Source organism: Erythranthe guttata, chromosome 5 (assembly GCF_056151865.1).
Source record: "Erythranthe guttata isolate IM_541 chromosome 5, IM_541, whole genome shotgun sequence".
Lineage (NCBI taxonomy): Eukaryota > Viridiplantae > Streptophyta > Magnoliopsida > Lamiales > Phrymaceae > Erythranthe > Erythranthe guttata.
This window is the reverse complement of record NC_142537.1, coordinates 15,450,644-15,465,623: the sequence shown is the minus strand read 5'-3', so window position 1 is coordinate 15,465,623 and position 14,980 is coordinate 15,450,644. Positions and strand designations below refer to the sequence as shown.

At 35.9% G+C, this 14,980-nt stretch overlaps 3 protein-coding genes across 3 annotated transcripts; 2 read left to right on the top strand and 1 right to left on the bottom strand.

Moving 5' to 3' along the window:
• The first annotated feature begins 1,196 nt into the window (after positions 1 to 1,196).
• Positions 1,197 to 3,337, top strand: LOC105966375 (F-box protein PP2-A12). The gene is made up of 3 exons (XM_012990936.2): positions 1,197 to 1,668; positions 1,981 to 2,099; positions 2,792 to 3,337. The coding sequence occupies exons 1-3, from the start codon at positions 1,339 to 1,341 to the stop codon at positions 3,210 to 3,212; spliced, it is 870 nt and encodes a 289-aa protein (XP_012846390.1). The 5' UTR covers positions 1,197 to 1,338; the 3' UTR covers positions 3,213 to 3,337.
• A 473-nt stretch (positions 3,338 to 3,810) lies between these two features.
• On the bottom strand, positions 3,811 to 6,109 carry LOC105966363 (rRNA biogenesis RRP36-like protein). Its single transcript, XM_012990922.2, has 9 exons — positions 5,950 to 6,109; positions 5,720 to 5,850; positions 5,475 to 5,541; positions 5,145 to 5,197; positions 4,982 to 5,036; positions 4,816 to 4,890; positions 4,610 to 4,727; positions 4,239 to 4,285; positions 3,811 to 4,160 (listed from the first exon to the last, which is right to left on the bottom strand). Exons 1-9 carry the CDS (start codon positions 6,034 to 6,036, stop codon positions 4,053 to 4,055), a joined length of 741 nt encoding a protein of 246 aa, XP_012846376.1. The 5' UTR covers positions 6,037 to 6,109; the 3' UTR covers positions 3,811 to 4,052.
• Positions 6,110 to 10,143: 4,034 nt separating this feature from the next.
• Positions 10,144 to 14,124, top strand: LOC105966366 (lysophospholipid acyltransferase 1). The gene is made up of 8 exons (XM_012990925.2): positions 10,144 to 10,775; positions 11,115 to 11,170; positions 11,777 to 11,997; positions 12,082 to 12,490; positions 13,229 to 13,314; positions 13,440 to 13,503; positions 13,607 to 13,719; positions 13,832 to 14,124. Exons 1-8 carry the CDS (start codon positions 10,477 to 10,479, stop codon positions 13,970 to 13,972), a joined length of 1,389 nt encoding a protein of 462 aa, XP_012846379.2. The 5' UTR covers positions 10,144 to 10,476; the 3' UTR covers positions 13,973 to 14,124.
• The last annotated feature ends 856 nt before the right edge of the window (positions 14,125 to 14,980 follow it).

Here is a 14,980-nt window from a genome sequence, read left to right as displayed (position 1 = left end):
ATTTCAATATTAATGTGGGTTATTGAATTATTACAACTTTTTTTCACAAATGAATGAATTTTTCCGTATGTCATAAAGTTGGTTTTACCGACTGATGACGCGTCTTATTCCTTAATTAAACTAAAGGAAATTCATCTCATATTAATTTAATGGCAAAAGGTTTTCGGGACAAATTACGGTCGTCTCTGAGTTATGGTTAGATTACAAAACCTCCATCCTGTTTAGATAATTACAGTCACCCCGTAATTATGTATTATCTTACGAAAATATTCATGCAATGGTAAATTTATTGGATGTTCAATCGTTAAAATCGAACATAAATTTCGGTATGCCAACATTTGATACCGTTTACCGAACTGAATATAAGATTTGGTTCGGTAAATAACCCACTTACATAAATTTTATGTAAAAATGTTTAAAAGAAAAGGGCGGCTGTAATTACCCAAACAACACGCGACATCATCTGATTTTAGCATTTTAGGGTAATCGCCGGAGAATTCCCTGACCTCTCACATAGTGTTTTGCAGATTAAGAGAACATGTATATTCTTTCAGCCAACGAGAGATCGTGGCATTAACCCCGCATTCCCAATCAACTCTTCAGCTCGACTCTCGAGTTACCAATCTTGATTGATCCCGCATCATCAGCATCTCTTAGTTACTATTGGAGTAATGATAATCAAACTTTGAATATTGCATCTTGAATGGAGAAATTTGATAATATTTTTTTTTATTGCAATTACTTATTGATTTATCAATAATAGATATAAACTACAATATTCTATAAATTAATATAAACAGACTAGAAAAATTCTAGTAATTTAGCAAGTTTTTACCAAGTAGGGATCGAAAGAATTTATTATTTAAGCGAACTTATTAATTTATCGAGTATTTAAACTTTTCCAAATCAATTTAGATTACGTTCACACTAAAACAAGAAAAGCCTGTTGAAACAGGTAAATGAGCCGAAGGAAAAAAATATCAGTCAACGAGGACAAAATCGTCATTTTGAATTCCAACAATGATCTATATTTAGGTTTAGTTAATTATCCCCTAATCTCCCCTTAATCTCATTTCCTTTCATAAAAAAAAAAAAACACACACACACACACAGTGTAAGAAACAAGGACACACGCGCCCGTACGCGTCCAGTACCCACGCCCACCTATATATACCCGTCCAACTGGCAATTCTCTTTCCCCAAATTCTCTCTCTCTGTATCGATATCTCTCTCTAAATCGGCATTAATCTGTATGCAAAACCCACCCACCTTCCATTTTTTTCCCACCTATCCTCTTTCAGGAAACCCCCACCAGATTCATCGGTTCTCTCTCGTAATATGGGCTCATCGTTCTCGTCTTCGTCTCCGATCGAAAGCTCCGCCGGCGCCGCATCGCCGGAGACCGGGTTGGGGGATTTGCCGGAGAGCTGCGTCGCGTCGGTGCTGGTCTACCTGGACCCGCCCCAGATCTGCCGGATGGCGATGATGAACCGGGCTTTTAGGGGCGCGTCGTCTGCCGATTTCGTTTGGGAGTCGAAGCTGCCGTTGAATTATGGAGATGTAATTGAGAGAGTATCGGAGGAAAACGATGGTTTTGTTGAGGGTTTGTGCAAAAGGGATATTTATTCCAGGCTTTGTACCCCTAATTCGTTTGATGCTGGCACCAAGGTTCGATCTCTTATTACCTACCCCTTTTGCGCTAATCGAAATTTCTCTCAGTTGTGCGTATTTTAGGTTGGATTTTGGGGATAATTGGACCCTATTATTGAGTACAATAACAATTAGGGTTTGTTAAATTGGAATTTGTTTTTCTTGAAAATGCTGAAGAAGAAAAAATTAGGGTTTTGTTAAATTTTCTTTGGCAGGAAAATTGAAAATAAATGAAAAAATGTCCCTTATTTTGATTTTTTTTTCCTAGGAGAGAGGGTTTAGAGAAAATTGTATATAGTTGTTAATGGAGATCTTTTGTTTTATGTGCAGAAAGTTTGGTTGGATAAGAGCACGGGCAAGACTTGTATGTTAGTATCATCAAACGGATTAGCGATAACTGGGATTGATGACAGGAGATATTGGAGCCGCATTCCAACCGAAGAATCGAGGTGAGGATTTCAGACTTTCGATTTCTGTTCCTTCAAGAAAATCAAGTTGAGGCTGTTTTGGTTGTGTTCGTGTGCATGTTAATAAATTAGGGGCTCAAAATACAACTATTTCCAAAAAAAGTTCGAATAGCGTTTCTTGTCATTCAAATTACGGCATGTTGGCATTATTTTTGGCCGATATTTGCTTCTGTGAGACATTATTATGAACTCTTAGATATATACATAAAGGGTTTATTGCTGTATGCAGAATAAAAACTTAAAATACCTATATAAGCTGCTAAATTTTAAGTTTACCTATTTGATTTCAATTTACATTGCTAATCTGTAAGGCCTTACGGCCTTAGTGACTGAAATTCCGCGACCCTAAACGGCCGATTCGAGCCTGAAAAATATGAATTCTTGAACCCGACAGCCTGTTTTTTAATTCTTCCGTGTACTTCATTTGATGAGAAGTCGACTAATAGTATTAATAGGTTGGAAGGAGAAGCACACATAAAAATGATTCGATTTAAGATCTGGAGAAAGCCCTGCCGACTATACAAAATATCTCTTCTAAAACCATAATGAAGTTACATTCAACTTTGTGTTTAGTCACTTCCTATGTGATCTACCTTTTTCTACATTGATCTTCAGTTTTCATTTATCTTACAAAATGCAAACATTATTTTACTAAATTCGGTTCTCCGGTGTAGGTTCAACTCCATCGCATATCTCCAGCAAATATGGTGGTTCGAGGTGGACGGGGAAATCGAGTTCCCGTTTCCAGCCGGGTCGTACAGTCTATATTTCCGATTGCAGTTAGGCCGGGCCCACAAGAGATTTGGTAGAAGGGTTTGCAATTCGGAGCATGTCCACGGTTGGGATAGGAAGCCCGTTCGATTTGAGGTGTTGACTTCGGACGGTCAACAGGCCACGAAGCAGTGTTACTTGAAGGAACATGGGAGGTGGATTCATTACCATGCCGGAGATTTTGTTGTAGCTAATACTTGCAGATCAATTAAAGTCAAATTTTCGATGACGCAAATTGACTGCACGCACACGAAGGGTGGCCTTTGTGTAGATTCTGTACTGATATATCCTGCCGAGTGTAGAGAGAGGTTGCAGCATTTTTAATTGTGATCCCATCTCTTTTGTAGGAAAGTGTACTCGTAGTGTGTGTTTCATTAGTCGTATCGTAGATTAGGGTTATGTAGAACAGGCAAACAAAACATATTGAGCAGTAAAGAAATTATGATCAAGATTTGTGCTGATTGTTTTCGACACATGATATGTAGATACGAGTCTCTCTGACTCTCCCTCTCTCGATCGCCCTTAATATTAAAAAGGGTAAATTACAACCAACCCCCTGAGGTATGGTCAAATTACAAAAAAACCCCTCATGTTTGGGTAATTACAATCACCCCTCAACTATAAACCTTCTTACACGTCCACCCTTGCGGTTTTAAATTTTCAAATTTAGTGGAATTTTCTTGATTATATGAAAAATATTATCACTTTTATACCCGTTTTATGCCATTCAAGCTCTACATTTTAAACCAAGATGATCAAAAGATGTTTTTTTTAACTTATATTGTGGCGCATCAGAAACTGTATTCTTACACAAAATGAGTACAAACTAGAGCACATTCCACGAAATCTAAATTATTATGTTCAATTTGACACCATAAAGGTGGAGGTGTAAGAAAAAATCATAGTTGAGGGGTAGATGTAATTATCCAAACAAAAGGAGTTTTTTCATAAATTGACCATACATCAAGGGTGGTTGTAATTTACCCTATTAAAAATGATCCATTATCCAAACATTACGGAGGAAGGTTCTAAATGTGAGGTAAAATTCTGGTTTCGTTTTTTCACCGAATGTTTCTCACAAATTAAAAATGTACAAAAAGTCGCAGCCAAAAAAAAAAACAAAAACGAGAGCCATCGACAAGTTTGCAGTAAAGCAAGTGCAAACTACTCGTCTCCTTGTTCGGAGGGGCGTCGATAAGGCATGTACTTTTGGTCCTTGGCAGCATTCTTCTTCCTCTTTTTCTCGATAAAAGCTTCGAGTTTGCCAGACTCCTGATGAGAAAACACATTGAAATAAAACCATATCGACAAAATGAAAACAAAATGATTGTGATAACTACGTTCATATACCTTGAGTTCATTGTATTTCTCGATAAGCTTTTGCTTCCGAATATCCGCTGCAAGAATAAAAAAAAATTAAAAATCAAGCTTATGATTTTCACAATATCTTTTGCATCATTTATCGAACTTTTCTTTTAATTTGTTTAACACCTTCTTTGACTTGCGCATCAAACAAAACTCAATACTTATGATGATTAAAAAGTGGCAAGGAGAAAACAAAATTCAATCACAGTCGTAAAACGACAGCATCCCACCAGAGACGAACTTTAAAAATCCTAAAATCTGGCAAAGTATTTGATTTATAATTAATTCTTTACATCCAATTTGTTCGTGCAACCAAAATGCAGACGGGATAAGAGTAAAAGAAAAGAGGACATTACATTTTTTGAGATAATAAGGTTGTTTCCCTTTCTTTGCAGCTTCCCTCTCTTTCTTCTTATGCTCCGCCAATATATCATTCTCCGTACGCTTAGGTGCAGCCGACTTCAACTCTTTATCCTATGATAAAATATTAAAATTATTAAAAAAATAATAATAAATAAAAAAAAAATTATACAAAAATAAACAGCAGCAAATAGTCTCTTACAATCCGAGATATCTGATCCTTTAGTTCATTTACTGCTTCCGGATCTTTTACTTTCTTCATCCGTTTCTTTAGTTCCTACAGATAAAAAACCGCAACGAATGAATGCAGAGAAAAGATTGTGTAAAAACACCAAATATTACGAAAATATCTGAATATTGAACGATACCTGTTTTTCAGCAGGAAGTGTGTTCTCGTAAATAAAGTTATATCTCTTCTTGAAGCTACATTAACAGAGTATTATGTCAAATCAACGAGGAAAAAAAACCGAACATATTATTACGTTGTATTCTATAATCTTGTGTTATTACATGCACGCAAAAGAAGTTTACCCGTCGACATTGAGTTCTCCACATAATGACTCAAAACGAGGGTCCCTAACCACCTGAAAAGACAAAGTATACAAAAACTTTAACCAACCGTAATTGTTACAAATGAGCGAACAACAAAAGTCAATAACACATGTCGATTGTTTGTACCAACAAACGTAATTCTTATCCAGGTAAGATGTTACACAAAGTAAGAGTGCATCCAATTTACATATCGACGGAACGTATTTTTGTGAGTGAAGACTACTTGAGTCGAACAAGATAGTTAAAGATTATTACAAAATTCATTCATACGTGGGAAAAGTGACTTGTTAAGAGAATAGAATCAGCAACCTTTTTTGGAACTTGAATAACTTCCCTAAATCTGCTGACAGGCTTCTTGCTACTTATCTCCATTGGCCTAAGCAAATCAAAAAAATGGAAAATCAAGAAACATTTAACGGGGAATTGGAAAAAGTAAGCAGAAGTAACAAAAACCTGTTTTATTCACTCGACCGAACAATACATTAACGGAAAATCAAGAAACATTAACGGAGAATTGGAAAAAAAGGAACCAGAAAAAAGAAAAGAAAAAGAACCTGTTTTTATTGACTCGACCGGCTTTTTTATCTGAGTTGGGTTTCTTGTAAACCATGTCAGAACCATCAGACCTTGCTCTCTGCAGCTCTTCAAATGTAACATCCTCTAGCTCCCGCTCTATTTCACCTTCCTTTACAAATCAAATCAAACCAAACCCTTTTTTAATTAGATAATTATTAAGAGAGAGAGAGAAGACAGAGATAGAGAGAGAATGGTGCAGATTTCTTACATCTTCAGACATGGATTCATGCTCATCATCGCTATCGTCGAATATAATCTTACTTGAAGTTGCAATGGGCGTCTCTAATTTCTTCATCTCCGAACAGAAAATCAAAATGTTGAGATTGTACTGAGCCAGCAATTAGGGTTTTTATTTACAATATTTAGGGGAGGAAATTCTTCTTTTATCTTATTTCTACTTGTGCCACTCGAAAATCAGGGTAATTGGCATTTTGCACCCTTAAATTACAAAAATAGTACGATGCACCCATACATAATAATTTCCTTGGCAAAGTGCACCCTAGTTCAAAAATATATTTATCTTTACTATCACAATTTTAAATGGATAAATTAATTTGTAAAATGGTAATAAATCTATAAATACAAAAATATTTATCTTTTCTATCACAATTTTAAATGGATAAATTAATTTGTAAAATGGTAAATCTATAAATACAAAAATATTTATCTTTTCTATTACATTTTTAAATGGATCCGATGCCAATTTCTTTTTTTATATAAAAAAAATTGTTCAATTTTAATTATGGTCAACGGTCAATAGATCTTGATCGTTCACCGTTGATTTTAAACTGGACGGGTCAACTCGGTCAAATTACCTGTTTGTCGACAAAAATGCACGAGTTAATTCGCCGAGTCACCCACTCGGGTAGACATGTCGGGTTGAACTTGGTAGTTCATGGGTTCCAATAGGGACAATTACACTTTTAATCCCTAATGATTGACCCGATTTTCCAAACTGGACGTACAAAATACACACTAAATGATTAATTTACGACACATTTGATCTACTCTGTCGCATGTTTGTTAGTAACTAACGGAAAAATGTCACGTTCAACACACATGACCCCTAATATGTCCGGATTAGGGCAAAACGAGGGAAATTTTACTTTTAGTCTCCGTCATTTCAAGATGGATAAAAAACGGATTTTTTGCACTCACCATGCCCATGTAATGTCTAATTGCCAAATTTATGTGTTGAAAAAAGGGTGTTACTATTTGCAGCGGGACTTTTACTGAAATTGGCTTATTTGTAGCGGTACATTTTTCATTTAATATTTCTTTTTTTTTTTGAATTTCTCTCTCCTATTCCCAAACTCTCTCTAGAAATTTGAATTTCGTAAATTTTTTCGACTTTGAAACCGTAGCAAACGAGGCTCGATTCCGGTAAATTTTCAATATCCTACTACTTTTAATTAGTTTTATTTCCAATTTAGGTAAAAAAAAAAACACATGTTTAGGATTAGATATAGCAAAATTTCGAAAAAAAAAATTAATTTTTGAAGCTCCCGTTTTCTGGAGCACGGAAACTCGAAGAAAATTCAAGTTTCCGTGCTCTGCAGAACGGGAGATTCAAACGGCTTGAATCCTCCGTTCTGCTGAGCACGGGAACTTGAATTTTCTTCGAGTTTCCGTGCTCCAGAAAACAGAAGCTTCAAAGTTTTTTTTTTCGAATTTTTTCATGGTTCCCATCCTCTAGGGCATGGAAAACCCATATTTCCGTCTTCCATGGCACGAGAACTTGGTGTTCCCGTTCCCCACAACACAATTGTTCTTTGTTTTTTTGTTTTTTTTTTTAATTTCCCATTTTGTGTAGCACGGGAAACCCAAAAAAATTGGGTTCTCGTGCTGCACAACACGAAAATACCGCAAAAAAAATAGAAATTTCACTAATTTCTTCAATTTTATCTCGCAGAAGTCATCTGAATCGGCCATTATGTTATTTGTTGTCGTCGGGAAGTCGATTTATCAAACAAACACGAAATTCTTTTTTTTTCGACTTTTTTTAGTTGAGAGCGTTTTGAGTTTTTTAGAAAGTTGAAAAAAGTTGAAATGAAAGTATCGCTGCAAATAAGCCAATTTTAGTAAAAGTCCCGCTACAATTAGCAATTCAGTAAAAAATTTAGCAAAGATCTCCTTCACATGACACCGAATTAATGATCCATGGATAAACCCGTTTTAGTTATAAATGGGTTTTCGTCATTGCCCTTTTTAGTTTTTTTGCGCACTCAATTTTTCGGACTATAATTAATGATCCATGGATAAACCCTACATGGATTAGGTGTGGTAGAGAAGTTAAAAGAAATCTATTTTTGGAGTTATAGTTTTGGATGATTGGAGAATATTTTCTTTTTCAAATATTAGGTACTTAATTGAAAGTTCAAAAAAAAAAAATCATTTTAGGCCTTACAAACTTTTGGTGTAAATTGGATCTCTTATTTTCAAATTGATGATTTGAAAGGTATTTAGGTATATTCAAGTTAGAAATCACAAAATCAGTCGCACAACATGCGAGTATAGCGCACGACCATGTGTCGTGGGGTTTTATCATTTTGACTAAATATCATTGGGGAGTTCTTGTTAAACACATAACTTTTTTCGGCAACTAGACACTATGATGGAGTGGACCAAATGTGTCATAAATTGATATTTTAATGTGTATTTTGTCCACTTCGAAACAGCAAGGAAATAAAGTGAAATCGGGTCAAATATTATGGACCAAAAGTGTAATTCTCCCAATCTCAATGCATATAACCTGTAACCGCCCGTTGACATACGGGGCCAGTTTGTGGGTCCGGGCCCGACCCGTTTTCTAGGTATGAAGTATGAACTCACTGAATCAATTAACACAAAAAATAAAAGGTAGTAACCGAAAGAACGTGGTGTTAAAAGAGAGTTTCTAGGGGTGAAAAAGAAAATAGAGAGACAAGAGAAGTTTTAGGGGGGGGGTGCAAATAGCAATTTGCTTGTTTTAAGACAGCTCGTCCGGTACAAACAATGCAACAAACCTAGATCAGGTCCTGTAAATTACAATTGTACCCCACATGAATGCACACGTTTTGGAAGGGAGAAAATTTTGCCAAATACGTTTTGGCCATCGACGGAGAACTCCTTTATGACGAATCAACTCCCATTACTCATTGGTACAAAAGACCCCAGAGTCTTTGAGAGTGAAAATTAAAGGCTATGTTTGTTACGGTTTTCGAATTCTTTCCACACTTTCCCCAAAACGAAAATTATCTTTCTACACTATTTTCAAAAACTTTCCCCAAAACAAATTCAAATATTTCTGTCTCTAACAAACATGATTTGACCGCTACAGTGAAAATTGTCTTCACTAAAATACAAAATCAAATCACTTTATCTTTTAAATTCTTCTTCCAAAATACATTTTTCCAACACCTTTCAGACATGATTTGACTTGCTACAGTACAAATTGTCTCCTCCCAAAACACAAACAAACTTTATTTAATTTTCAAATTCTTCTCCCAAAACATCTTTCCCCAAAATAAAATGGAAATGGAAGCCCAAAAGCTTACCAAACACAGCCAAAGAATCCGTCTCATCCGGATTAAGCACAACTCCTGGTATCGGGACATAAGTTGTTCAATTCTTCGAGTAACAAACTTAAGAATTTTCGAGCAAGCTAGAGTATAGATAGGTATACTCGCTAAAACCGATTTAATTATCAAAGTTAATTTGTCGCCAAAATATTAGGTACTTAATTGAAAATATATAAAAAAAAAAAAGGGAAAAATAAAACATTTTAGAGCAAACTTTTGGGTTGAATTGAATCTCTTATTTTCAAATTGCTGATTTGAAGGGTATTTAGGTATATTCATGTAGAAATCACAAAATCAGTCTCATAATGTATGACCATGTGACATGGGGCTTTTCGGCAAGTAGACATTACACGGGGGGTGAGTGCAAAACCTCCGTGTATCTTGTCCACCTTGAATCACCCGGGACTAAAAGTAAATTGTGACAAATATTAGGGACCAAAAGTGGCATTCATTTTTTTCTTTTCACGAGTTGCTAGTGGACGTGGGATAGAGTGGACCAAATGTGTCCTAAATATATGTTTTAATGTGTATTTCACTATTTTGTCCACTTCGAAACAACAAGGAAAGAAAGTGAAATCGGGCCAAATACTAGGGACGAAAAATGTAATTATCCCAATTTCAATACATATAACTCGTAAACTGCCCGTTGACATACGGGTTCAATTTGTGGGTCCGGGACCGACCCGTTTTCTAGGTATGAACCCACCGAATCAATTAACACAAAAATTAAAAGGGAGTAATTGAAAGAACATGGTGTTAAAAGAGAGTTTGTAGGGTTCAAAAAAGAGAGACAAGAGAAGTTTTAGGGGAGGGTGCAAATAGCAATTCTCTTGTTTTAAGACAGCTTGTCCGATACAAACAATGCAACAAAACCTAGATCAGGTCTTACAAATTACAATTGTACCCCCCGCCCACCCCTACCCCTACCCCCCACCCCACCCCCCACCCACGTGCGCTTCGGCCAATCCAAGAACCTGAGGCAAAAAAAGCCCAAAGCAAATCTCTCTCTCACCAATTTTTTTTGTCTCATCAAAATCTCCAGCATGAATTTTTCAAAAACCCAATTGTCTCCTACAATAAATACACATTGATTCACGAGCCAGAGGTGAGTGAGTGAGTGACTCAGTCGTCGTAGATTCCGAGTTAGTTTTGACAGATTTCCCCCAATCCGAATCATGGAGATGGATTCCATGGCGTCGGCGATTGGGGTTTCGGTGGCGGTCCTCCGCTTCCTCCTCTGCTTCGCCGCCACCATCCCGGTCAGCTTCCTCCACCGCCTCGTCCCCGGCGGCCCCGCCGCCCGCCACCTCTACGCCGCCGCCACCGGCGCGTACCTCTCGTACCTCTCGTTCGGGTTCTCGTCGAACCTGCACTTCGTCGTGCCGATGCTCCTGGGCTACGCTTCCATGGTGCTCTGCCGGAAGTACTGCGGCATCGTCACTTTCTTCCTCGGCTTTGGTTACCTCATTGGATGGTGCGTTACATCTCTGGATCTTAATTTAATTTTAGATTAATGGGTTAATATAAATTAATTAGTTAATTTAAGAACTGCTGTTGAATTGAATTTGAATCCACTGTTGATTAGTTATTCAGTGACATTTAATTCACCACTCTTTTTTCTTTTTTTTTTTTTTTTCCGAGAAGTTGATTTTGTTTGGTAGAGATGTTTACTAGATCAATTAGCAGTTTTTTTTTTTTTTTTAATTTGTTTCGATAGAAAGATCATACGACGAAAGTCGGTACATTGATAGTAATATTATGATTTACGAGGTTCGGAAAAGAAAAAAATTAAATCTTTATGTAAAATGTGTAGCCATGTGTACTACATGAGCGGTGATGCGTGGAAGGAAGGAGGTATCGATGCTACAGGTTAGTACCGTACATCCACTTCGTATTATTTTTCGATTGCTTCGTTTAATGTATTCGAGTTTCATCATTATTCTTGAATCTGTTTATCTGCGTAGAATTTCGTAAAAACGAAAAACAAAAAGAAATTCTTTTCAAACACAAAATAGTCTCCAAATGCTCGACTATTTTGTTTTTTTGGGCAATTTCACTTGATTTTTTCTGTTTATAATTTCTTTATGTTAAATTAATGAATCGGCTTTTCATTCTCACGAGCTGGTGTTTTAGTTGCTTTATATGCTTGTAAAATCTGCTTCGGTACTTGAACAGTACAAATCTCGTCGTTCTGAAGGCACATAATGTATCTTTTTTTTCCGAATTATTTTATCTTCACAGAAAGAAGAAAAAGAATACGACTAGAAAGAATTGGAGAAGTAGCACGATTCTAATGCTCGTGATTCTCGATGTCTGCTATTCTACGTTTATTATATTAAATCCCAATTCTTTGTATTAGAGTCATTTTCGCAAGAAACTTTGTGGATTGCTTAAAGAAAAGTCTGCTTTTTTGGAAAAGTAAAATAAAAATCGAGACTTTGTTATTTTAAAGTCTTGTTGTTTCCCAATTCGCAGGTGCCCTGATGGTAATAACACTGAAAATCATATCGTGTGTCATTAATTACAACGACGGGTTGCTTAAAGAAGAAGGCTTACGCGAGGCTCAAAAGAAAAACCGTCTCCTCAAACTGCCATCGTTACTCGAATACTTCGGCTACTGTCTATGCTGCGGAAGTCACTTTGCGGGCCCAGTCTACGAAATGAAAGACTATCTAGAATGGACCGAGAGAAAAGGGGTAATTATATTTACAAAAAAATAAAAAATCGACTAAATAATTCGTTGCTAATTAATTCACCTCCGAATGTTTACCTTGCGGCAGATATGGCAACCGACAAAGCAAGGACGATCACCCTCTCCTTATTTTGCCACTCTCAGAGCGCTTATACAAGCTGCTATATGTATGGGCTTGTATCTATATCTCGTACCGCATTTCCCACTCTCTCGATTTACTGAACCAGTGTATCAAGAATATGGATTCTTGAAAAGATTGAGCTATCAGTACATGTCGGGGTTGACTGCTCGTTGGAAATACTATTTTATTTGGTCTATCTCGGAAGCTTCCACTATTATTTCTGGTCTGGGGTTCAGTGGTTGGTCGAATTCAGATCCAAATAAACCACTGTGGGACCGTGCGAAGAACGTGGATGTATTAGGTCTTGAGCTGGCAACTAGTGCTGTGCAGATACCGCTCGTGTGGAATATTCAAGTTAGCACCTGGCTTCGACACTGTAAGTTAACTTTAATTGTATTTTTGGTCCTCTAGGTTGGCCTATTTAGGAATGTAGTCCTCTAACTTGTCATGTTTCAGTTTTACATGCTATAACTTTGCTAATATAGTATTTTTAGTCCTATTTTGCATGATTTTTAATTTTATGACGCGACAAATAAACTTGACGCCATTTTACTTATATGGACGCTTGGGAATCGATGAATTCGACATCTAATTTACCATTGGTAGAACTTTAATTATGTGAGACGATACACATCTATAAACCAAATTAGAGGGGCGTTTATAATTTTTAAGTGTCCATATAAATAAATTTGTGCGAGTTTGTTAGGTACATCATTAAATGACGGCTAAAATTCAAAGCTCGAATGAAATAGGACTAAAGATACTAATTTTGCATAATTATTGCATGTAAAATTGAAATAAGACAACTTATAGGATTAAATCTCTAAAGAGACCAACATATAGGACCAAAATTACAATTTTCCCTATATATATATATATATGTATGTATATATTTTTTCTTTTTCCTTTTTTTTTGGTGTTTCGATTTTTTTTGGGAAATAGTATATTTTCTGTTTCTGCACCTGTGAGCAAAAAACAATGATCTCTCTATCGTGTTTCGAGATTCTCCGTTTAGTATTATTTTCGGCATATTCCGTAGTATATTCTGCCTTTGTGAAAATTAATCATTAAAACATAAATCTCTATTTATGTGATTATTGTTAATTTCGTCCAGACGTATACGAGAGGTTGATTCAGAACGGCAAGAAACCAGGATTCTTCCAATTGCTGGCTACTCAAACCGTGAGCGCGGTGTGGCATGTAAGTATATAAACTCTCGTCAATTTTTTTCCCGAAAATTTATTTGCCTAATTTTAGCAAATGGTATTTTTTTTTTCTTCGTATTTCGACTAAGATATTTTAAAATGTGTTAATTCTCTCAACAGGGATTATATCCTGGATACATCATATTCTTTGTTCAATCTGCTATAATGATTGCCGGTTCAAGAGGTAACAAATTTTTTCGTATACGTCAATATTATTTCATCGAGTATATTAGGCTAATTTAAGTAAATCATTTCTTGATTAAATTTTTTTTTTCTTCTACGAGCAGCTATTTACAGGTGGCAGCAAGCAAGCCAAACGCCTATGATCAAGAATCTTCTTGCATTGTTTAACTTTGTCTACACACTTGTCGTTCTCAACTACTCCAGCGTCGGTTTCATGGTTCGTACTTTTATATTATTATTATCAAGAAAATTAAAAATTATTATTATTATTATTACTATTAATATTATTTTGCTAAATGTTTTTGGTGCTAAAATATTATCGTTTACAGGTACTAAGCCTGCATGAAACACTAGTTGCATATGGAAGTGTATACTATATCGGTACAATTATTCCAATAGCCATAATCTTGCTAGGCAATATCATTAAGCCCGCGAGGGCGGCCCGACCCAAAGCCCGAAAAGATCAGTGAGATTTTCGGTTGCTATTTCAGCTTGGGGGTGAGATTAATTAGATGAAAGAGTTGAAATCTGATTAATTTGCATCTTTTTGTTTTTGTTTTTACTTTGTAAGAACATCTGATTTGGTAATAAAGACGTTGATCCTTAAATTTTTCGGACACAATTTGTTATGAAGCCGACCAGATTTTATTTTGTAGCAAAGATTTTCAGGAGAAAGAAACATTAAAAACACCGGCTTGAATGTATGTTTTGTGACAAATTATTTTAGGACCAAAGTTTTCTCCAGATTCAGTACAAAAAATAATATTTTGAGTGACAAACACTAATTTACACATGATTAGGTAAAAAATTGTTGTTGCTATACTTGTCGTTCATATGGGCAAATTACGGTCACCTCTCAGTTATGGTCAAATTACGAAAATTCCCTTCTTTTGGGTAATTACAACGACCTCTTAATTATGTATTATCTTACAAAAAAACCCTTCCATGGTTAAGTTTAGGGATGCTAATTCTTTAATATCGAACCGAATTTTCGGTACGTCAATATTTCATACCGTCTACCGAACTAAATATACAATTTGGTTCTGTAAATAACCGAATTACATAAATTTTATGTAAAAATATTTAAAAGGAGGGGTGGCTGTAATTACCGAAACAAAAATGGGTTTTTTTTCGTGATTTGGCCATACCTCCTCGGGGTGACCGTAATTTACCCTTGAATATATGCGTTTAGTGACAACTTTTGTTGCGAACTGTTGTTTTTCGCAGTTGAGGTGTCACTAATCCTCTCAAAAAAAAAAAAAACAGTTGAGGTGTCACTAATGCCATTTTTTCTTGTAGTGATTTCGAGTAATTGATGTAGATATGCTATGGATAATGAACCGCTTGTTTACGTGTTGGAATCGATGGTTTACGGTTCAAAAGATAAACCCTTAACCGGTAACCGACCCTTCATTTTAAGGGTCCAATTACGGATCATAATCGCCGGTTTACTGATTGTCGGGTTGGTAGTTCACCCA